Source organism: Armigeres subalbatus, chromosome 2, assembly GCF_024139115.2.
Source record: "Armigeres subalbatus isolate Guangzhou_Male chromosome 2, GZ_Asu_2, whole genome shotgun sequence".
Taxonomy (NCBI): domain Eukaryota; kingdom Metazoa; phylum Arthropoda; class Insecta; order Diptera; family Culicidae; genus Armigeres; species Armigeres subalbatus.
In genome coordinates, this window is record NC_085140.1 from 185,573,091 (window position 1) to 185,598,830 (window position 25,740).

At 41.0% G+C, this 25,740-nt stretch overlaps 1 protein-coding gene across 3 annotated transcripts in view; it reads left to right on the top strand.

Annotated features, from left to right (window-relative positions):
* Positions 1-25,740, top strand: part of LOC134211369 (bestrophin-2) — a 92,683-nt gene that overhangs the window by 59,044 nt on the left and 7,899 nt on the right. For 2 of the 3 annotated variants that reach the window (XM_062688162.1, XM_062688163.1), the window contains exons 3-8: positions 19,719-19,829; positions 19,973-20,207; positions 21,341-22,183; positions 22,251-22,512; positions 22,574-22,749; positions 22,826-23,021. In XM_062688162.1, coding sequence (XP_062544146.1) covers positions 19,719-19,829; positions 19,973-20,207; positions 21,341-22,183; positions 22,251-22,512; positions 22,574-22,749; positions 22,826-23,021 — 1,823 coding nt within the window. The remainder of the gene's footprint in view (positions 1-19,718; positions 19,830-19,972; positions 20,208-21,340; positions 22,184-22,250; positions 22,513-22,573; positions 22,750-22,825; positions 23,022-25,740) is intronic. The other variant, XM_062688164.1, reaches the window with a different exon arrangement.

Here is a 25,740-nt window from a genome sequence, read left to right on the forward strand (position 1 = left end):
ATTTATTTTTATTGAGGGATGAAGGCAAATCTGGAAACAGATACCTGAAACTATCATTCAGGGAGTGGGGTTAACGAAACGCCAGACCCACCAAGCCCACCCAAGCAACGGAAGGTTACTTGAGTTACCCTCTCTACTAATACCCGGAGGGCATTCGGCCTCCCAGCTTTACTTCTGGGGGATAGGCAATACTTAATGTACTCGCTCATTCACGCCCACACAGGAACTCATCCCGTATGAGTCTTACTTGGGTGCTCTCTCTAACATACTCTCAGACACACCCTGACCCACTTTCTGACGCACCATATGAGTCTTACTTGGATGCTCACCACTGACATACCATGTGAGTCTAACTTGGGTGCTCTTGGGCGCTCAATCTGAGTGGTTGCAGTCGAAACTGCGTTCCACTTCTCCACCGCTTGGCACATCCTCTGGATAAGGGTCCGCAAACGTCTAGCATAGCTCTTCTTTCGACGTCGAAACGAGGACATACGAACAGTATGTGCTCTGCAGTTTCGTCAACACCTGGGCAGTCAGGGCAGACGGGGCTCTCCGCGTGCCTAAACCTGTGAAGGTACTGCCAGAAGCAGCCATGGCCTGACAGGAATTGTTTCAGATGGAAGTGAACTTCCCCATGAGGTCTCTCCAACCTCGATATGTTAGGTATCAGCCGGTGGGTCCACCTACCTTTAGAAAAGTTATCCCACTCGCGCTGCCATCTGGCAACCAAAGTCACCCTGATGCGTTCGCGGGCTCCTCTGGTGTCACGTAGCTCGAAACACTTCTCGTCTTCCCGGATGACCACCCCGACTGGCATCATGCTCGCAATCACGCAGGCTGCATCGTGTGATATCGTGCGGTAGGCCGGTATCACTCTGAGACACTTTAAACGGTAGTGCTCTCCAGCTTCCGCAGGTAACTGGTTACCCCCAGAGCTCTCGCCCAGGACGGGCCGCTGTACCTAGAGAGTGAGATGTGTGCAGTAACATGTGAGTGGTGGAAAGTTAGAAATGAGAAGTGAGTAGTAAAAAGTGAGATGGGAAAAGTAGGATGTGAGTAGTGGGATAAACAGAAACAAGGAGTGAGAAGTGAGAGATGATAATTGGAAAGTGAGAAGCGAGATGTTGAGTAGTGAGAAGTGAGCAGAGAGATATAAAACAGAAGAAGAAGGAAAACAGAAGAAGAAAGAAGGAAAGAGAATAAATCTCGTTTCTCATTTCTCATTTCTCACTACTTACTTCTTACTTCTCTTTTCTCCCATTGCTCTTCTACTACTCCCTCTTCCTACTACTACTTCTTCTTCTTATTGGCATTACATCCCCACACTGGGACAGAGCCGCCTCGCAGCTTAGTGTTCATTAAGCACTTCCACAGTAGACTGGCCCAGGAAACAAAAAGTTGTCTAATTCCACGGGGCACCCGCCAGAATTGTGTCTTTGGGTGAGAAAATCAATCTCTGAAAATTTCAGCTCAATCGCTTGTTGCATAAGCTGGCGCATTTGATTTGAAGTTTGTATGGGGATTTCAGCCAAAATGTATAGGAAAATACACCTCCGTCACTCATTCGATCTGGAAATTGGTTCTGATTGCTCGATTGACCTCAGAATTGCAAAAACGGCAGTTGGTATGCTACAGAACAATTTCAAAGAACATTGTATGATGATTAAATGAACTTTTATATAGGTTTCGGCTGATGCGATTCGATCAAAAAACCCAAAAATACACAAATCAGCTCCTAATAAACCAGCCGAAAATTAAATAAAAGTTCATTTAATCATCATGCAATGTTCTGTGAAATTGTTCTGTAGCATACCAACTGTCGTTTTTGAAATTCTGAGGTCAATCGAGCAATCAGAACCAATTTCCAGATCGAATGAGTGACGGAGGTGTATTTTCCTATACATTTTGGCTGAAATCCCCATACAAACTTCAAATCAAATGCGCCAGCTTATGCAACAAGCGATTGAGCTGAAATTTTCAGAGATTGATTTTCTCACCCAAATACACAATTCTGGGGAGTGCCCCGTGGAATTCGACAATATTTTTTTCTGCCCATAGTAATCTGGGCCAGTCTATTCCACAGTTATTAACTGCGAGGTTTCTAAGCCAGGTTACCATTTTTGCATACGTATATCATGAGGCTAGCACGATGATACTTTTATGCCCAGGGAAGTCGAGACAATTTCCAATCCGAAAATTGCCTAGACCGGCACCAGGAATCGAACCCAGCCACCCTCAGCATGGTCTTGCTTTGTAGCCACGCGTCTTACCGCACGGCTAAGGAGGGCCCCTCCTACTACTACTACTCACTTCTCACTCTGCACTTCTCTATATATTTCTCACTTTTCACTTCGCACATCTTATCTCTCCCTTTCACTTTTCCATTATCCCTTCTCACTGATTACTTCTCATATCTCATTTCTGACTTCTGTTTTCTCACTTATCACTTTTCACTTCAAACTTCTCACTTTAAATTTCTCACTACTTCACTTCTACTACTTCGCATTTCAAATCGATCGATCGATCTTTAGTATATCCCATATTCAAAGGAGGTGATCCCATGGATGCTACAAATTACTCACCCATCTCAGTTTTACCTGCAATAACCAAGGTCTTCGAGAAGGTACTTTGTAATCGACTCAACAACTTCTTTGAGTACACTGGAATGATGTACAAACACCAGTTTGGATTTCGACAAGGAGCTTCCACCGAGATGGCATTTTTGGAGTTGGTGGATGAAATCGCGTCTTCTATGCACTAGAAAAATTGTAGTGGGAGTGTCTTTCTAGATTTATCAAAAGCTTTTGATACAATTAATCATAGTAGGTATGCTGTTGAAAAAACTGTACGCGTATGGCATACGTGGTGCTCCTCTTATGCTTCTAAAGAGCTATTCGACTAACCGAAGTCAACGAGTTATGATAGACGGTAAAGGCGGTAAAGTACCCCAAGGCAGCAACATAGGGCCTCTATTTTTCCTCACATATGCCGAGACTATTTGCCGGAAATTTTGTATAAACACAAGCTGTGAAAGTAGTTCAAGATATGATTCTGATCTCAGCCTATTGAGAGAATAACCTTCTAGCACTTAATCTAAGGAAAACTAAGATGATCTTCAGTTTGCTTAAGAAAGATAGAGAAACTTGTCCAAATTTGGTTGTCAACGATACAATAATTGAGAAAGTACCCGAATACGAATATCTGGGAATACATATCGACGATCGACTTAACTGGAACGTGCACACGCAGGTGATTATCTCTAAGTGCGCTTCCCTGTGTGGAGTACTACGAAAACTATCCCAGTTTGCTCCAACTCTCGTGCTAATGAAAATATACCACTCATTTATACACACCCGCTACCAATACGGCATTGCTGCTTGGGGTTCATGTACCAAAGGTCACTTGAAACCACTTCAGATTCCATAGAACCGCTGCCTCAAAGCTATATTCAACTTACCATATCGTTTCCCGACACGCGACTTGTTCTGTCTGCCATATCATACGGTACCACCTATATCAGGGATATACATGCATCAAGTCGGCATCTGCATGTACAAAATTATCAACGATTCTGGTACCCTCCACAACTGGTCGTTTAGAAGTGCCCAACATCGACATCGTACAAGATATGCGGATCAGCTTCAACGGGTTGGATTCCGAACAGAAATAGGAAGGCGTAGACATGTGTATAATAAAATTCCCGAGCTCGTGAAAAGTGCTCCATCCGTTTTCGTGTTCAAGCGTAATCTTAAAAGTTACATAGTTAATAACTCTGTGAATTTGATAGAGGTCTAATAATCTTTGATGTTATTAATACTATCTATTAAGCTTATATAGTTTTAGGATTTTAGTTAAGTAAATACAACACCTTTTAAAGAACACAAGTTCAGTAGGCAGAGTTCGCAATAACATCTGTATTCCCCTCAAAAAAATGAAATAAATGAAATAAATGAAAACAAAAATTTCTCACTTCCCACTACTCACTTATAACTTCTTTACACTTCTCACTTCTGATTTCTCATTTCTCACTTTTGCTTCACACTTTGATTATCTCACTTCGCGCATCTCAACTTTTACTACGCATTTCTCTCTTCACACTTATAACTTTTTATATCTCGGAAACTTCTCATTTCTCCCATCTCTCCATTTTCATTTTTCACTTCTCATTTTTCACATCTCATTTTTCACTTCTCACTACTCCCTTCACATTTCGAATTTTTCACGTCTAACTTCTCACTTCTCATTTCACCCTTCTCACTACTCGCTTCTCACATATTACTTCGCACTTCTCAATTCTCATGTCTCACTTCTAACTTTTTACTTCTCACTTATGACTTCTTACTTCTAACTTTTCGCTTCTCGCTTATCGTTTCGGGAGAATACGCTGGGAGTTCGGGAGAATACGCTGTAGTCTGTTTAGTATGGCGGTGAACTCTATTCGATTGGAGCGGATCCATCCATTCATCGTCAAAAGAAGCTGCGCCTAGCTGCTCTTCCATTGAATGTACCACTTTCTGCTGCTGCTTTGCGTAATCTTGGGCTAGTCTACCATCTTGCAGCCGCCCAACATTTAGCCGTGGCGTTCGACGTCGACGAGTGTTGTACACCGTCAAGAGTTTTGAGCTCAGTCATACTGCAACGAGGTAGTGATCGAATATTCGCACTGCAGTAAATTCGGACGTTCGTGATGTCGGAGAAGAATTAACCGTCGATTATAACATGGTTCTTTGTTAGGTGATCTCCATATGGCTTGTGGATATTCTTTGGGGAAAGTGCTTCGGACTACAATTCCTCGGGAGGCTCCAAAGTTTATGCATCGTTAGCGGTTGTCGTTGTCATTCGATACGGTATGCAATCTGTCCGATCCGATCACCGATCTGTACATTTCCTCCCTTCCTACATGAGCATTTATGTCATCGATGGAATTTTGACGTTCTACTGTGGTCATCTTTCGTATGTCAGCGCCATGACATCAAAGTTGCGGGGATGTAATTCATCATAGATTATCCTGTCGCAACCTGCCAACCCTAGCAACTTGCAGTATCATGTTCCAAGCTTCCAATCATGATCCTCTGCTCGTTGCCTAGGTCGTTGCCAATTGTATCGAGTCGTATTATCTCTTATGTCGTGATAACTGCTTTTACAGGCAACTTATTGGCCCTGCGCCAAACTCCTGTCCTGCTGGAGGGCCGTCGTGCCAAACCATTGATCCATTGGACATAGTCCCTGTTGCTTTTAATTGAATTGAATGCATCCGCCCGGTCTTCAGTTAACCTTGTGAGTAAAAGTGATTCTTGGTCCAGTCTGGGAAACATTTTCGACGACCTGGACTTTTTGTATCCATTGTACTTGCCACACAAGATACATATTCATTCATGCAATGGTGGACACAGAAAAGCATTCAATCAATAACAGAGGAATTATTTATAGAATACTAAGTTCAAAATCAGGCCAAGTTCCAGCTGGAATGCAGAAACATTTAAGAAGAGGAAGCATTCGCCCGCAAATAACTCCGCTCCAAGTCTTCCGGCCAGGCAGACATTAACAAGACTCTATGTAGCCCTGAATATATTGGCAGCGCAACAAAAACAAGCCACGAATTCAAATCACTAAAATTATTCAAATCTCATTTGAATCGCTAATCAATATCATTTTAATATAAGGTTGACATAGGAGGATGGGAAACCCCCATAATCTTGTTGATGACTACAGCTGCACCATGATTGAGTTAATAACGTTTCTGTTCCTGAAATACGTCCAAACCTAAACTGTATTTGTTTTTTTAAACATTAATTTAGATTGAAGTTTAAAGATGTTGTTCAAAGTTGAGACAATGACAAATTTCGTGAGATTTCTATGCACCATCTGCGATGACGGTTTATTCGCAACAAGTTAACAATGAAAAAATATTGTTTCATTACTGCATATCCACCCATGTTTGGTTTCGGGGGAACCAATATTTATAAACTGGTGGCTAAGAGTGTGCAAAAGTCAATTGCGTAACGAACTCGTTATACAACGCGATCGTTGATGATTAATGCGATATATGACACTAAATGTTTCCCAGTAGCAAAGTAGTGTCCGATTTCAATCACTCATGTAGATCTTTCAAGAGTAGATCATGTTGTCGAACCTGTGTATAAACTAAGTACCGGGAGGTGTTAACCAACAAGATAAGCACGACCCGCCCATCGAAGGGCATCCTCATTGGAGCTCCCTGGTCAATAGCGCAATAATGCGCTACAATTAACCGCCGATCCCCGCTCGATCACTTGACGGACCCGGAAGAGAACAACAACCGGACAATAATCGATTGAAAATGGGGGAAAATTGCTTGCGATCACGACAGCCTCACCGGCAACAACCACCGAGCGAGCGGGGAGCGTGTGGCGATGGTTGACCGTTTCCCTTCCGTTCGCGCTAATTGTTGCTGGCTTTGAGATGGAATTTTCGAGCGAATCGAATTGTGTGTACATTGCAGCTGTTTGTTCTGTACAGTAAAAACAAATTCTTGCGCACAGATTTATATAAGTGTATCGAGGGTGACCATATTGAAATAAAAAAGTTATATTTTACAACATTTACATAGTAGCAATATTCAGAATGACTAGCTTTATCAAGCTGTAAATAAAACTTTTGAACAATGTTCTATCAGTCCAAATTTAAAGAAAAAAAAAGTGCCTTGCAAGTTTGGTCAGCATTGATTCCTTCTTTTGAATTTTTGTATCTGACAATCGTAATTACATTACAATTGTAATAAGCAACTGAAAAGCATTGATCACAAATGTTGCCTAATTTTAGTGTTGGTATTTAAGATTTTCCTATTATATTTGTTTGGTTTTTATTCATTTTTCCATAAATGAAAGACACGGAAAACTAATCAATCTAGGCAGATATCTTTAAAAAATAATGTTCTCACCCTCGGATTTTTTGGCAAGCATGGCAATATGAGAGACGATTATTAGGTTCCAATATCCAAAAACTCATAAATTTCCAAAACATTATTCCAAAAGACATTTGTTTTATATTTATATAAATATTGATTTTTTTTATATTCTACTCTCTTGACTACTCAAAGATCAATAGTACTTAATTTTCACTAAAAAGGTACTTTAGTGACATAATTCGTTAAATAATAATTGAGACATAAAATATCTCTGATGTATTAGACTTCTTATTCATAAAATATGATGCAAGGAAAATATTAAAAGAACGAGGTTTCATTCGTCGAAATTGATGGGCAGCCCTTAATTTTTATGGATCAAATGATCCATATTTCTTGTCATAAGACGAGTTTGTACAATCCCATTTAATTCCACCACTTAATTGTACCTTGACAGATTCGTATTTCGACCGCAACAGTAAGGTCGTCTCCAGTGTCTCGTACTACTCGACTTGCTCGAGTACCTAAAACCAACCTTTCCTGCACTTTTAGCACTATGTATTACAAACAATATTACGATTTACGCTAATCAATGCGGGTAGAGAATTGTTCCAGTGGTATATCCACAATGTAGACGTTTTGTATCGGCTGCCAAGGTCCTTTCTGCAAAGCAAGGCAACAGTTAGATAAGCGGCAACAAAGCAACGCCATACTGAGGGTGGTGGTGTTCGCGTCCCGGTCCAGTCTAGGACATTTTTGGTTTGGAAATTGTCTCGACTTTGTGTCTAACGTGTTGATTACACGATAATATGCTGCATCTATTTCTTGTCGATTATAACTGTATGTATATGTTATGTCCGCCTTGCACTTAATCACCTCTGTCCGCCATCGCATCGTCTGCAGGTGCAAAAAGTGAAGTAATATAGTGTTGGGAGAAAGAGACAAACATGCTTCCTTGCAGTTTCCGCTCGAGTCAAGATACAATGGCCGGCAGTCTTTTCAACTGATTAGTACAGTAGGGTGCTAATATAAGCATTCTAATCTAAAGATGTTACATACAAACTGGTAATTTATTGCTAATTGCGCTGTCGGCGTCGTTTAGTGCAAGCAGATCGCACATGGCAATGATATGCTATTTGCTTTCCTTAGTACAGATGGATTTTTTCATGTATCAATTGATAAAAACGACACTGATTTTTTATTTCTTTATTAGGGAGACTTTCAGCCCAAGGCTGGCTCGTCTCGTTCCACACTGATCTGAAATGTGTAATATAAAAAATTAAAACTTTTAGATATTCGAATTAGCTTAGCTTTTCTTAGACTGACTGTATACATATCAATAGTTGCTACGGCGTATTCGATCAGAACTTGTGCAAATTGCACTTCAATCTAAATGAATGATGGTTGGGGTTTATCATCTATTCTCGAAGTACACGTTTCAGCATTTCGCAAATGTCGATCAAAAACCAGCCTACTGAGGTCTGCCGTATTTTATACGATTCACAATATTTTCTTCTTTGTACACTTGATACAGCTCGTGATTCATGCGTCTGCGCCATACCCCATTTTTTTAGTTTCCCTCCGTGTATTGTACGCAACAGTTTTCGCGCGAAACCCCCGAAAGTTCTCCGGTACGCTTCTTTTAACGTCCACGCTTCATGTCAGTAAAAAGCCACTGGTAGAATCAGAGTTTTATACAGGTTAGCTTTTTCCGTTACTCCAAGCTTGGATATGTATTTAACCATATCCATAACATATTCGTGAAGATCCAGAGACATGGTATGATGGTTATCCAGGGTCATCGTCCGTCCTAACTTGTGATCTACAGCCATGACACTTCTTCTTCTTCTTCTTCTTCTTCTTATTGGCATTACATCCCCACACTGGGACAGAGCCGCCTCGTAGCTTAGTGTTCATTGAGCACTTCCACAGTTATTAACTGCGAGGTTTCTAAGCCAGGTTACCATTTTTGCATTTGTATATCATGAGGCTAGCACGATGATACTTTTATGCCCAGGGAAGTCGAGACAATTTCCAATCCGAAAATTGCCTAGATCGGCACCGGGAATCGAACCCAGCCACCCTCAGCATGGTCTTGCTTTGTAGCCGCGCGTCTTACCGCACGGCTAAGGAGGGCCCCAACACTAGCTTTTTTTATTCCAAGCTTGAATATGTATTTAACCATGTCCATAACATATTCCTACAGAATAAGGGACACGTTTAGATTGTTTTGGGATATCCTGAGTTATCCAAACCATCCTTGGGTCCAGAACTTGCGATCTACAGCCACAGCAGAAGATTCCTTAGGTAACCGTAAGCATTTAAGAAAAACCGTACATGCGACTATAACACTGCCACTGAGCACACATGAACGCGCATCACCTGGCCTGGGGTGATTCTAGGACTAATCCCCGAGGTGCCGCCCTACTTGAGTCGTTCGAAAAACTGTGGACCTTGTACCACTCATCAATAGTTCGCCCACCTTCTTCAATGGCCACTCGGCCACTGCCATCGACTTAACCGCCACTAGTCGGTCTATTCTACCCGCTCTCAAGTGGGAAATTTCTGCGGACTTATTCGGGAGTAACCACTTTCCGATTTCGGTCACCGTCCCGAGTAGCACAAGTCAAACGAAAATGGTTGCAGCAACTTAATTGTGACTAAATCCAGTCACATATGATTTGCAGTAACCTATGTGGAATATGTGTGCTGCTAGGGGTCCATGCCTCGCCCCAGGGCATCACCAGGAGGCCAAGATGGCGCTACGATGCCACCGACTGGGAGGCAAATGACCTTTACATCCGAAGCGCATTTGAACGAAACACGAAACACGCCCCAACCCTTCCTAAGTTCACCCAAACCGTCCTGGATGTCGCCGTTGCCTGCATCAGCAACCGACCAGAACGAAAGGCACTCCGCTGGTGGTCAGATGAAACGCGTCGGGTAGTTAGAGCGAGATGAAAGGCCCTTTGAACGCTACGGAGACTTCCCGCTGGTTATCCTGATAAGGGAAATGTACGTCAGGCCTACAAAGAAAAGCACTATGAATACAGGTAAATAATATTTAAAGCCAAGAGGAAACAAACGCGCTTAGTGGCAAGCGAAGGCCTTACCCATCCACCTCGATACACCTGGTATTATTTAGTACTAGTCGACCCGGCAGACGTTGTCCTGCACAGTAGGCGAGAATGTGCGTTCCGAACTGCCCATGCAAAGTTCGCATAGGAATCACAATTTTAGTTTTTCACGGTTTGCACAACTTTACTCGTAATTTTCGCATTAGGAAATATCGTATAAACCCGTCGGAAACTATAACGAATGTTTCTGCTGAAGAAATGAAAAAAATCCATCCAGCCGTTTTCGAGTTATGCGGATACGAACACAAACCATTTCATTTTTATATATAAGAAGAAGAAGAAGAAGATCATTACCGATCCCATCGAAGTAGCCAACACGTTTGGGGAGTACTTTGCCGGGCTAGCGTCGGTGAACGGCTACTCCACCGAATTCTAGCGGACAATCACTGGTAGCGCTCCATCCCTAACAACCTTCCTGGTCCCCCGGGATTTACAAAATTCTGGCTTCAATGTGAAACATGTGTGTTACTAGGGTATTAGGTAGAGTTGTAGAAAAACCTTTGGACTAGAGGTCCACCATACAACACATTTCAAAATTCAGCTTCTGGAATGAGTTATTGCCAAACCGCTCAATGATCGAACGCAATCGACACTTCGTCTGCAATCCGAAAACATTATATCGAGCCATCCAGTGTTGCACGTATCAGTCTAATCAGATTCTCACGTACGAAATAGGTACCGCAGATTGCAATCCCTCTAGCAGCAGCAAAGGTCACAAGTCGCAGATCATTATCGATGGTAGCGGAAAGAAGGCTTTCCGTACCAGTTATAGGGCGAAATAAGCTTTCTCTTCCGATCTGCGCGTTTGCATCCCTGATGACAATCTTTACATCATGTGTTGGGCACTCTCCGTAGGCTCTCATAGAACGGCATAGATGCTGTTCAGACTGTAGTTGGAGAATTTGTCCTTCTTTCTAAACATGCAAATGCGGTCACTTATGTGTGATGGGATCCACCGCTCGGATTTCACGTTTTCTCGTTTTGGGCCACCGTATTTCCTAGATTGTTGCCACGCTCACACTGACCTTCTGCAGCTCACGGACCCAGGTACCCAACACCTGCGGGTTCATTTAAACTTCTTTCGTTCCAAAATCTGTTTCCAATCGTTCTCCTTCATTCGTTGCCGGGTCTGTTACCGTTGAGTCCATCCGTTTACTCTACTTTTGCCTTTCTTTGTAAATGTAGATTCTTCGGTAAGAGCTACCTCTTTCCTAAGGATGCTCATATCCCTGCGCCACGGGATGGTAGGGATAGAAGTTGCTTCGTAAGATGCTGAGGACCGTGGAATGGGGTCTATTTTATTCCTTCAGGCACGCAAAGTACCAATTTACCCAGCGTTTGCCAATGCAGGGAAGGGAATGTTAGTGTGTAGTTATTGTTGCTACTAGAGACGGAGAAAACCTCTGCATCCCCACAATAACCGCGGGAAGGAAGTTGAGTTAGTTGGATGGGGTAACCAGAAACATAGATGCAGATTCACCATGGAAAGTGATGTGACCTATGCAACTTCTAGTCTACTAATTAAAATCCACACTGTTGTTTCATAAGGGCGAAAGTCGCAAACGTAAACACTGCCTTTTCCTGCAATTCCACAACAACTAGGACCGCTCTCAGTTAACAACAACTTGCAATTTTCATGTGAAAACTTTTCACGTGAAAACAGTAGGCGAGTTGTCGCCGGCGACAACTTCTCAAATTTTGTACTCAAACGATAATAAACACAGAATTTTCATTCAATCATTAATCTTCACTAATAATAGCTAATTGTCAACAGTCCCGTTATATCTTCTATTTGGCGTTATAGTTTTATGTCTTCAAAAATTGAAGCGTGCTAAGCGCTCTGCACTCCGGAGATATCGACTTAATCGCTCGCCTTGTTCCAAACGTCGCTTCTCGCTTGCCAGCAATAAGTATGTGCGCTACAACCGCATCTTGTATGCTCGCTACATAGACCGAATGCAACGAAGTCTGCGCACATGTCCGAAACGATTCTGGTCCTTCGTCCGGTCAAAACGCAAGGAAGATGGGTTGCCTTCTTTAATGTATCTGCGCGAATCCTCTGCTGAAACGGCTTCCAGAAAATGCGAATTGTTTGCTGAACATTTTATGAGTGCTTTTTCCAACATACAAGTATCACCTACACAAATTGACGCTGCCTTACGAGATGTTGTAACAAATAGCATCGACTTCAATATCACCGAAATTTCAGAAGATCAAGTTCTTAATGCAATCCAGAAGCTAAAATACTCCGTATCTCCCGGTCCCGATGGAATTCCTTCTGCAGTTCTGAAGGAATGTTCAACTACGCTTATTACACCACTCGTAAAGCTGTTCAACAAATCGTTACATCAAATGGAGTTTCCTACTATCTGGAAGGCATCGTTTTTGTCCCCTATCCACAAGAAAGGCGATAAAAATAACGTAGCTAATTACAGAGGAATAACATCACTGTGCGCCTGCTCCAAACTATTTGAGATTATTGTTAATAATGCCCTCTTCGAATCTTGTAAGAATCATATTTCCTGTGCCCAGCACGGGTTCTATCCGAGAAGATCAGTCAATACTAACCTTGTTGAGTTTTCCTCTGTGTGCATACGCTCTATGGATGCGGGTTTGCAAGTCGATGCTGTTTATACCGATTTCAAAGCTGCCTTCGATCGGGTAAATCATGACGTCCTACTACACAAGCTCCAAAAGTTAGGTGTTTCACTAGCAATCGTCAATTGGCTAAGATCATACCTTTCAGGAAGGTCAATGAAAGTGAGACTTGGCTCGATAGAATCCGACGCTTTCTTTGTCACATCTGGTGTGCCCCAGGGGAGTAACCTTGGCCCATTATTATTTTCCCTGTACATCAACGACGTCACATATGTATTGCTGGCAATCGAGTTTTCTACGCAGATGACATGAAAATCTATATGATTATTGCGGGTATTGATGATTGCCTGGAGCTACAAAACATGCTGGATTCTTTCGAAGAATGGAGCAAACGTAATTGTCTGGAACTGTGTGTCGATAAATGCAGTACGATTTCCTTCACAAAAAAACGATATCCGTTGCACCATGTGTACACTTTATCTGGACAACCGTTGGAACGACTCGATCAAGTTAGAGACCTTGGCGTGTTGCTCGATAGTGAACTAACGTTTCGACCTCATTACGAAAACGTTATCTCTAAAGCTAACAAACAACTTGGCTTTATTCTAAAGATGGCCGATGGATTCACTGATCCCCTCTGCCTCAAAGCTTTGTACTGCGCATTGGTACGATCAATTTTGGAATCAGCAGTGGTGGTCTGGTGTCCTCATGCTAGGAGCTGGATCGAACGAATCGAGGCGGTTCAACGAAAATTCGTTCGCATAGCTCTGAGAAATCTGCCGTGGCGTGATGCACCCATTCTACCGCCATACGAACATCGCTGCATGCTGCTCGGAATCGAAACATTGGAGAAAAGGAGGACCACGATACAAGCAGTCTTCGTTGCAAAAATACTGACCGGCGGGATCGATGCCCCTGCTATTCTAGCTGAATTGTATATTTATGTTCCAGAACGACCTCTACGACGCAGAAATTTCCTGTATCTCGCTCCTCGTAATAGCCGTTATGGTCAGCATGATCCAATAAGGTTTATGGCTTCGCGTTTCAACGATGCATTTAGGTTTTTCGAGTTTGATGAGGGAGCTTCTATATTTGCTAACCAGTTAAGGCTGCGAATGTGAAGTCGCGTGAAAAACAACAGATGCTGTAGAATATATATGTAGATTTTTTTATAGTAATTGACTGTTTTGTAAGTTTCTGTGACTATTTTGTAGACATGTGTGAATAGCTGTTAGTAAACTTCATTAAGACTATAAGTCAGATGGAGGTAACAATAAAATAAATAAATAAATAAATAAATAAATAAATGAAAACGGAAGAGAATAAAATGTAGTAAGGAAAAATAGTTAAAAAGGTAACGGTAAATGCTTCAAATCCAGATACGATTTTCAAACGATTCTTAATCGCTGGCGAGTTTTAATCACTCGATAATTTAAAAGTAAAATCGCGGGTGAGTTTGATCATTCTCGATTTTTCGAAAATTTGATTTTTCCCAACCCTGGGCGGAGCTCCACAACTTCTGCCGAACGGGCATAAGAAAATAACGCCAGAAGTCTCTACACGCAAAAAAAGCTTTCCTGAATTCGTGAACCAGCAAAAATATACCGTGATTTTATTTATGGATTCGGGAACACCAGTCACGTTTTCCAGAACGTTCCAGAAAACGTGACCTTATTCCCGAATCCGTGACTGTTGTTCCTGAAAAAATACACCATGAACTCGTTAGTTCACGAATTCATGAACGCTTTTTTTGCGTGTAAACGATTTTCCTGAAATCAGCAGAAGAAGTTAATGTTTACGTTCGCGACTTTCGTCCTTATGAAACAACAATGTCGAAATGGAAATTTTTTTTTTTTTATTCATATATTTATTTGGTAGGCACTCTATACTCTTAACCGCTAATGTGCCGTGATCTACTATGATATTCTGCTGTACAGAATCCACACAAAATCTATTTTTAGATATCCATTATTCGTTATTGTTGTCGTTGCCAGTTCGTCTTCTAGTGAGTCCATTGTGTCCTTTTGTCCATGTCGAGTATCCAATGATCGTTGCATTGTTCGGTTGCCATTCAATCCGGATAACGTTGGAGGAATGCCTCCGAGAAGAACAAGTTGTCAGTCGTCATCAGGCAGCCGTGACGGTAAGGCGCGTACCACAAACACCACCGTATCGGCTGCGGATCCGGCGACTGACGAGGGTTTTGTGGAGGAAGCCGGGAATCCATGACCATTCGCTTATAAGGCGAACGTGTAGCTAACTACGCTACCGAACCCCCCTAGAAATTTTAATTGATTTGATTGTTTTTTGTTCATATTACAGAAATACAGCGCTTTCATACAACAACTTGTAACGATATCTTAGTAAATCACCGATTTCTGTGAAATTGAACTGAAATCTTAACAGCAGAACAGTTCGGTAAATAATTTTACAGATTTATGGGGGTGTTGACAGTTAAACAAAGGAAATCTCACTGAAATAATTGTCGATCGAATCTGCTGTTGAAATTTCGGTGAATTTCACCAAAATTCGCCGAATCGGGGAAATGATTTAGGTGTGTTTATAAGATATTTGACTATTTCCTGCTCTTTAAGAAAGATCGATTTCTCCAGGGTTAACAAGTTCAAAACGCGTGTAGATCAAATGGTTTCAATTTTTAGATACATTGGTATATATCAGCGGTTCTCAACCTTTTTCTTGAGAGGTACCCCTTCGAAATTTTACATTCATTGAGGTACCCCCCTTTTTTTTCGCTGTAAATGAAAATAAGCACTTATTATAGTAGCCGTTCGATAACTGCAAAATGTTTACTTTTCAGTTATCGAATGCCGTTCGATAACTGCAACGCATTCTAGACGTCATACGGTTGTCAATCGACGTCAGATGCAATAAAAGTGCATCTAAATGTGCAACGCAATGCAGCTGTCATTGAGTTTGACATCGGTTTGAAGTTTGGCGGTCCGATAACTGCAAAACTGTTGCAACTATCGATTTGCAGTTAAAAAGCATAGCAGTTAAATGACTTGCAGTTATCGAACGTCTACTGTAGATGCATATCAGTCGCATCTTTGCCGGATTTTGATAATATGCGATTTTGGGTAGTATGGCTCTCCATAAAGCTGACTGAAATTTTTGTTATTCCGTTCAAATTTAGTTACATCAAGACATATGAAGGCTTTCGAGCCTCTTGAAAGTAAACTTCGGTTCATCCGAGCATCTTGAAAGGAGGCTTCCGACCTTTTTAAAATGAGACATGAGAATTTTAAAAGGCCGCTTTTGAGCCTCTTGAAAGCAGGCTTCTGAGCATCTTGAAGGGAGGCCTCTAAACTTTGTCAAAGAACGCTTTTCAGCATCTTGGAAGGACGCTTCCGAGCCTCTTGAAAGAGGTTTTCAAACTCCTTGAAAGAGGAATTCCAAACCTTTTGAAGGGAGGCTCTTGACAGGAAATTTTCGAGCCTCACGAAAAATGGGAGGCTTCCGAGAGTCTTGGAAGGTATCTTTCAAGCTTCTTGAAAGAAGAATTCGAAACCTTTTGAAAGGAGGCTTCCAACCCTCTTGAAAAGAGGCTTTCAAACCTCTTGGAAGGAGGATCTGAGCTTCTTGATAGGAAGCTTTCGAGCCTCTTGAACGGAGGCTTCCAAGCCTCTTAACCCTTTCCCGCCCACGACTTTTTTCAAAGATTTCAATAGGAAGGAATCATTTTTGAGAAAAATGCTAGAACAAAAGTTATTTGGCATAGCCAAAATTAGTGGAAAACGAAAAAAAAAGTTTTTGATTGTAAATCAATAGTTAATTGATTGTTTTCAATAGTTTCACTATGTGCACTCAAAATTGATTATATTTCCAGTCTAGTGTAACCATAAAGATGTGTCCAATATTCCTTTTTGTTGTTGAAACAATTCGATGAAGGTTAGAAGGTGCAAAATTTGATGGTGCACCACAGACGCCATGGGCGGGAGAGGGTTAAAAGCAGGCTTCCGAGCCTTTTGAAAGGAGGTTCCCGAGCTTCTTGAAAGGAGGCTTCCGAGTCTCTTGAAGAAGGCTTCTGAGCATCTTGACAGGAAGCTTCCGAGCCTCTAGACTTGAAGCTTGGGAGCCTCAAGAAAGGTGGCTTCCAAGCCTTTTGAAAGGAGGCTTCCGAGCCTCTTGAAAGTAGGCTTTTGAGCGTTTTGAAAGTAGGCTTCCGAGCTTCTTGACAGGAAGCTTCCGAGCCTCTTGAAAGACAGCTTCCGAGCCCCTTAATAGTAGGCTTCCGAGCTTCTTAAAAAGAGGCTTCCGAGCCTCTTTAAAGGAGCCACCCGAGTCTCTTAGTCTCCTGAAAGGAGGCTTACGAGCTGCTCAGAAGAAGGCTTACGAGCTGCTCAGAAGAAGCCTCCCGAAAGACTTCGAAGAAGATTTTTGCAACGAAGCTACTGAGCTTTTTACAGGCTTTGATAAACTGATCGCATCGCCATGCATATTATGTACAATGCAAAGTTTTGAAATCAAACATAAAACAATTTAAAAAAAAATCAATGGGATTGTACAAACTCGTCTTATGACAAGTGATAAAACAATTATCAAAACTAATAATAAGTTTTTATTGGAATGGTAATACAACCGCCATTAAGCATTTTTGTCCTAGGTACCCCCTGGGGCCAGCGAAGGTTAGGTTAGGGCCCTAGGTTGGGAACCGCTGGTATATATAATGTGAAACATATAGGGAAATATTCCATACTCCATCTCACCGTAACAAATTCATTCTTCTGTAAAACAAAACAATAAGACACCAATTTTGTAGTATTTGCTTTTCGCACATTGAGAAAAAAAATCACAAAAATGAGAAACATACCCATCTGCATTTCATTCCTTGTCCTTCACGGGATCAACATGGGAGCTTTGAGTTGAAAACCCGGAACAATAACCCGGAACAATAACAATAAAAAAAAGAATTTCCTTTGGATTATGAAGCAAACCTGTAGGTCTTTAAAATATACACCTAATTTAAAATGAAACACTGTAAGTCAATTTCTGATTATGACACACGTCCATTTGCTTTTGCCCATCACAGCCCTCCTGATTGTCCTAACTTCATCTAGAACTAGGAAAATATAAAACGTTTGATCTCACAAATCATCCTTTTTCCAATTTTAATTACACATATTTCGACAATCGAAAGAATCCAAAATGAGCTTGAATGATCCGTTATTCTCATCCGGTAGCCGCTGCATCAATAGAATCATCATTAGCATCATTAGAACAAATTACGTACATCACTGTAATTTGCATATAGGTATATTTTTTCAGTCGGAAACTATAGCACTTTTAGAACATGTAAAAATTTTAAAATGGAGAATCAGATGTGAATCCCATTTGTTTCACATAGCCTAGTAAGTGCTAGTAATGCCGTTTAGCCGAATACCGGAGGAGAAAGAACGAAGAAGGAAGAAGAAAAAACGAAAAAGGAAGATGGAAGAAGGAAGAATAAAGAAGGAATTAGGAATAAGATATCAGGAAGAAGAAAGGAGGGAGGGGGAGAAGGAAGGACAAAAAGGAACAAGGCAGAATGAAGAAGGAAGGGTAGAGGAGGAAAGAAAAGGGAAAAGGAAGAAGGAAGAGAAAAGGAGAAGGAAGAGGGAAGAAAAAAGAAAGAAGAAAAAAAGAAGAAAGAAAGAAGGAAGAAAGAAGAAGAAAGAAAGGAGAAGAAATAAGGAAAGAAAAAAGAAGAAAAAGGGAAAAAAAGAAAGTAGAAGGAAAGAGGAAGAAAGTAGGAAGAAGAAAGAAGAACTAATCAAGAAGGAAGAAGGAAAAAGGATAAAGGAAGAAGAAAGAAGCAACAAGGAAGAATGAGGAAGAGAGAAGGAAGAAAGAGGAAATAAAAAAGGAAGAAGAAAAGTGAAGAAGAAAAATAGAGAAAGGAAGACAGTAGAAAAAAGAAGGAATAAGAATAAGAGAATAAAGAAGAACAAAAATGACGAAAGAAGAAATATAGATGTTTTTTCTTTTCGAAATTCATTTCTCTTTTCTTGCTTCTCTTCTATCCTTCTAACTTCTCAGTTATAACGTCTTACTTCGCATTTCTCAATCCTCACTTCTTATTTCATAATTCTTATTTCTTATATCTCAGCTCACAGTTCTCAGTTCTTAGCTAAGTTATCTGTTCTCAGTTTCTAGTTTTCAGTTCTTGGTTCTCAGTTTTCTGTTCTCAGTTCTCAATTCTGAGTTCTCTGTTCTCAGTTCTTAGTTCTGAGTTTTTAGTTCTCAGTTCTCATTTTTTCTTTCACTCTCTTCACTACTCATAATACGAGGTAATTTTTTTTTACTATTCGGCCAAACGACCCGTTCGGCCAAACGACCCGTTCGGCCAAACGGCATTCCGCCAAATGGCGTTCGGCCAAACTTCATTCGACCAAATGACCTGACACCAATCAATAAATCAGTCCTTAGGCTTGTATTGTATTGTATACTTGTATTCTCTGCATTGATGGAGAGACTAATGTTCTACTCTATCTATAATTCTACCGTTTTCGAACAAAAAAATTGTTTTTCGATTTGTCCGAGAAATTGACCGGTGCACGATGGCTAAAATCGTGTTTTTAGCGCGTTTTATTTTAATAGTATCATTATTATGAGCTTTAGCGCAATGGCGTCTTCGAGACATTTTATCAGTAGGTCGATGCGCTTCTTTGGATACCTTCAGCCTATCAATTCTCCTAAAAGTGAGATTTTTTTTCACTTTACATGTATGCAAGGTATATGTATTCGAGAGTTGTAGCAAAAGTTCTGCTGAAAGACTTTGTTGAAGACAGCAAGTTCGTAATATCATTACTTTTGGAGATTTATTGCTTTTTATGCCAATAAACTGTGAGCCTGTTCGACGTACCAAGCATACAAGCATATGGAGACGCATGGTGCATTGGCTCATCAACTACTTGTGATGGGCGATTGATTTCTGTATTGCATAGTAGAAAATAATTTTTGATTAAACGGTGGGGTAAATTTATCATTTTTATACAATTTCTGTTCTAGGATGGAACCGACCATTTAGTCAAAGTTAACTCAAATAACTCATTCCAGAGGCTTACGATTTTTTAACACTTCTTATTTTTTCCTATTTTCAGATGGCGTGGCAGTGTATACAAAGCTATTTGGCGGGAATTACTAGCATATCTGTGTGTTTATTACACATTAAATTTAACCTACAGATACGGTCTATCTGAAGAAGGTAGAAGGTAAGTCATGTCAAATAAATTATTCGATTTGAAATAACGAGGAAAAGTATTACAATAAATCCGACCCCAAATGTCGTCATCAAACTATTTACGAAACCAGTTCAACGCCCATCTTACTCATCCATCATCCAAATATTTTCTAGAGTATTCGAAAGGATACGAAACTACTGCGGGCAGCAGCGTGAAAATGTGCCCCTCTCGTTCGTGCTGGGCTTCTACGTGAGTCTGGTGGTGAAAAGGTGGTGGGAGCAGTACCGATTACTGCCCTGGCCCGACACGCTTGCCCTCTTCGTCAGCGCTGCTATCCAAGGCCATGTAAGTGACAGAGACGAACACAAATCTTATCGGGAAGACGGCAATTTTTCGCACACACCAAAAGTAAGACAAAATTTCAGTACGTTTTTTTGTTTTTTGTTTAGATTAGAAACGTGATTGGATTACTACTAGGGGTAAAGCGAAGTTTCCGTTGGTGTATTTTTTCGGTGCTGTAACAGCAATGCATACAATACATGAGATTTTCAGTTTAACTATTAACCGAGAATGTGGCTGATCATTTAGTAAGAATCCGATTCATTTGCAGATAACCCCTTCTAGAGGCTGAATTTCGAAATGCTCAATGCGGTCGGGTCTGAACTCGACGACCGACTGGCAAATAGCTTACACAACCTCACTTGATCAGTACAGTTGCTGATGAAGAATGTGTATAGGCGCCAGACATTCTAAATACTCACGCTGCTCTAATGTGAAAGTGCACTATACACATGTGGAAGTGTTGATTTGAGAAATGGATTGCGAATGATTTGACTATGCGTCCAATTTGGGAATCTCGAGCTCATTCAGTAGCCGCTAGGTTACGAAGGCCGACGGATCTCCTTCGTAGCTTAGTTAAAGCACCAGTCTAGCGTACTGTAGGTTCATTGGTTCGAGTCCCATCGAAGGGAAAGTGGTTACCTCCAATACATTTTCCAAATCAATATCTTCCACATACAGTTTACTGATTATGGATCGACTGCACGTTTTAATTTTATTTATTGAACGGCTACTCAGTCTTGCAATTATTACAACGAGTTTTTTATTTACCCGACGTTTCGACACGGCGACAAAATCCCATACATTTTTTTAGCAAGTTGCTATATTTTGCATGATGCGTTTCGTGTAAAAAAATATTTTATTTCAAAATTTGAAAAACCGTATAAAAAAAGTTTCATGATTTCTCACCGAATCATGAAAATGGAGCAACTTTGTAAAAATTTTGTATGGGATTTTTTACACGGCCGGGTAAAAACAGAATCGGGTGTAGTTAGTTTTGAAAGGATAGCTATAGTTACTTCGGTTACTAAAAAAACAGAATTGTTCAAACGCATTGCTTTTGCAACACCATGAAAGCATACTGACGGGACTTTCGGTTGACTCTGTTGAATTGTGTGTCTATGTGTTGTACTCTTCGTCGGTTTTCATACAAATTAGTCTCATTAATAACCAGTACTTTGATGCTGCACTCTCCACAACAGGATGAATCTGGCCGACTGATGCGACGAAACATCATGCGATACATGGTGCTCGCCTACGTTATCACCCTGCAGAAGATCTCCCTACGAGTGAAACGACGCTTTCCAACGTGGCAACACCTGGTGGACGCCGGTTTAATGTTGGAAAGCGAGCGAAAAATATTCGAAAACATGGACGCTAAAAGTCCTATGTCCAAGTACTGGATGCCCCTGGTATGGGCAACCAACATCATCAACCGTGCCCGGAAAGATCAGATGATCCCGTCCGATCACATTGTGCAGACTCTACTGATGGAGCTGTCGGACATCCGACGACGGTTAGGCGGTCTCATCGGTTACGACACGGTCTGTGTACCGTTGGTTTATACACAGGTAGTCACGCTGGTGCTGTATTCCTATTTTACGGCGGCCATCATGGGCAGTCAGATGATCCCTACGTTTGACCCCAAAACCAACACCTACATGGAGCTGGATGTGTACTTCCCATTGTTCACGGCACTACAGTTCGTATTCTACGTAGGTTGGTTGAAGGTTGCCGAAGTCCTTATCAATCCCTTCGGCGAAGACGATGACGATATCGAACTGAACTGGTTGATCGACAGACACATCAAGGCCTCGTACATGATCGTCGACGAGATGCACGATGAACACCCAGAGCTACTCAAAGATCAATACTGGGAGGAAGTGGTGCCTAAAGATTTGCCATACACGGTGGCATCCGAACATTACCGGCGTGAAGAACCGAAGGGATCGGCGGAACATTACGTCGTCAAAGAGTCTGAAGCAGTCTATGCTAACATTGGTGGGGGAAAGCGCCCCATGAACGACGAAGTCTACGCAGATTATGTAAGTATGCTCAGAATAAATCTCTGATCGGTTTCAGTATGATATCATAATTGAATTTCGAATATAGGAAAGCGTAGACACTCCGATGGCTGAACGGCGCAAAGGCTGGTTTGGCCGACAAATGAACAGAATCTCGATGCGCAGTGCATCGACGGCCTACTCGTCCGGTGGCCTGTTCAATCGAAACCGAAATAATTCGGTGTATTCTAGTCCAGAAGCAGGGATCACGCAACCAATTACGGTTGGTGCCCCAATGCAGAAAATAAGTTTCTACGAAAAATTCGTTAACCGAAAATCCGGTCGCAATCCGCGACAGATAGTCAAACAAAGTAAGCATTTTATCAGATTTATAGAACCTACATAATCCTTTACACGATTCTTCAAAATCAGATTCAAAGCTCAGCCTTAACGGCTCCGTGATTTCAAATGTGCCAATGAAGGCTCGGCCTCGCATTCCTACTCCAGATGTTTCCAAGGACAGCAAGGCGCATCCACTTGCGAGTTTTGCTACTCAGCAGGATCGGACATCCAACATTGCATCTGGGGTGGCGCAAATTACGGCGCAGGTACTTTCTCATATTTGATAAAAAAAAAATATGTATCTCAAATTTTGAACTTGTTCTGTTTTGTATTATTTCTCAGCTGGCCAATAATCCGTCCATCTACCCATCGTCCGCAACGTTGCTGAACAACAGTGATCTGCCGGTGGTCGGTACTCTGCTGCTTGCTCCAATCAAGGAGCTTGATTCACACTCGGTCACCAATACTCTGCATGCCGGCCAATCAGCGACGGCGGCACTGGCGAAGTCGATTCTACCTTCCAATTTGAAAAATGCCGGTAAGAGACACTACACGAAGTTCATTTACAATATATCCTTTTTTTATCAACAGCCATTGCAATAAATGAAGTTGACAAAATGTGAATAATAACACTGGTTGACAAAATGGGAAAAAAAATGAATATTCGAAATCGACTGGTGACTGCCGCTAGTCGATTGATTAGGAAAATTCCGAGATAATTTTGGGTTCTCCGACCTGCAGGTTCGTCGCTTGTGAACTTTCCTCGACGTTTGCTGAAGTCATTTGCATGTTTCATGTTAATATTATATAGAATACTAAGTTATTTCGTCAATCCGATATTTTCATGTCTCCATAAGTGTTCTAAGAGGATTATGGGTTTAAGGGACAGTGTAGGTAGGGATATTTAAAATGTTCTTCATAATACACGCACACTAGCATATGGAGACGCATGGTGCATTATTGCATCAACTTATTTATGAATAAACTGTGTGCGAATTCCAAAATAAAGGCTCCCTTAGACCCAAGCGATTTTCTCGCCGCGACGGCGACAACTAGTCGCCGCGATTCTATCGTTGGGTCGCTGTCAGCAATGTTGCCTCTACATTTCCATATCAACGGCGATACAATCGCATTCGCCAAGCGATAGAATCGCGTCGCGATTGTCGCATCGCACCATTATTTACACTGCAACTGACCTAACAAGTCAACTACGTCTGATACAAAACCTATAGCAACTCATCATATTCAGTCGCTAGAACCCTAGGGGCATTGCGGATGGTGCTATTCAAATATGTACACAGCTTATGTTCTAGATTTTTCAAATTTTACTGGAGTGCAGATCATTTAGTTCACCAGACCAACGCACAGTGGCTAAAATCGTGTATTCAGCGCGATTATTTAATAGTATTTTCATTATGCAAGCGTAATGATGTCTTCGAGACATTTTATCAGTAAGTTAATGCGCTTCTTTGGATGTATTCAGCTACTGATCAATCCACCTAAAAGTGAGATGAAAAATTAAATTTTTCCACTTCACAACATTTAAGGTTTGATTCTTCATAAAAGTTGTAGCAAAAGTTCTCCTGAAAAACTTTGTTGAAGACACCAAGTTCGTAATTCCGTTACTTTGGGAGATTTTTTACGTTTTATGCAGACAACCCCTTAAAAATGTTTTTTTTTATCATATCTTTTTCACCTTAATTTCTACATTCTTTGCATGTTCTAGAAAGTTTTATTGTGGTAAATTGTGACAGTCAATCTCATACGCATATCAAAATACATGTAATGAACTTTAGATTAATATCTGAACTGTAGAGTTGTACATTCGCTATGTAAGGGATGTTTCATCGAAACCATTTCCTACTACCTATGCAAGGTAGAAATCAATCACCCATCACAAGGAGTTGATGAACCAATGCACCATGCGTCTCCATATGCTTGTACTTATAGGGTAAGACGGTATAATGCGCCCCACCTGGCCAAAACGCCCCCCTTTGATTTCTAGAAAACTATAACTAATTAAGGGTCAAAATCAGTTGGTACCTATAAGTATCTGTAGACCCATCATACTATGTGAATGTGGAAGTATTTTTGTATAACACAATGAAAATAATAGCAAAATACAAAAAGTTACAGTTTTGATGTAACTTTTCATGTTTGTTTGCTCGACATTCTGGAGCGACTCTGGCATACTGTCCGCAAAACTTGCACTGGAACACTCAGTTGGGCAACAAAATAACTTTTCTCAGTGGTTAATATGATATAAAATTGCTTTCATCTTCAAAAATGTAACGATTTTCGAAAACATGTTTCACTGGCCAAAACGCCCCAGTGTAGGCAGGACGATATGCCCTTACCAACTGGACACAAGCGCAGCGAGCCTGCAGCAGTTGCCTCCAAATTGTATGGAAAATATTGAAATGTAATTCACACCTGCTATGTTGGTTTTTTAATGTTAAGCGCATAGAGATTTGTAACCTTTTTATTATGGGATTGATAAAATACTAATGAAAGGCTATGAAACGTCTTTGGTTAAGGTGGGGCGTATTGCCCAGGCACTTTTTAAAATCCATTTTTTCACGACTTTTCAAAAAAGCTTTATTACGTGTTATCTGTAATATTTTTATATGACTACTCACGGGCAATGCATTTTCGACTTCCTTGACTACCAAATAACACAAAGTTTGCATAAATTGCGTTGAAAAGTAAAAAGTGATCAAGGAGTTGCCTTAGGGGGGGCATATTATACCGTCTTACCCTACATCGAACATGTTCAAAACTTTTTGGCATGAAAATCAATAAATCAATAAATTACGAACTTGGTGTCTTCGAAAAAGTTTTTCAGGAGAACTTTTGCTACAATTTTCACGAAGACGTATATGTACCTTCTATGTTGTAAAGTGGAGAATAAAAATTTTCCATCTCACTTTTAGGAGGATTGAATACCTCCCAAGAAGCGCGTCTCGAGGACGCCATTACGCTAAATCACATAATAAAGGTACTACTAAATAAACGCGCTAAAAACATGATTTTAGCCACTGTGCAACATCATCAATCAGAATATTGTGATAAAATTTGACTGGCAACTGAGAAAATTCTACCTGTAAAGCTGGTGCTACTTTGGTCCTAAGCTTCACGCTTGAATATTTGATTATGTTCAGAGAAACAATAGAGCAATAGTTATCGTGCTCACGCAAAACAATGTTGAGACTTGTAGAAGAAAAAGAATAGCATTTTGTGGTGATGGTTAATTCGTT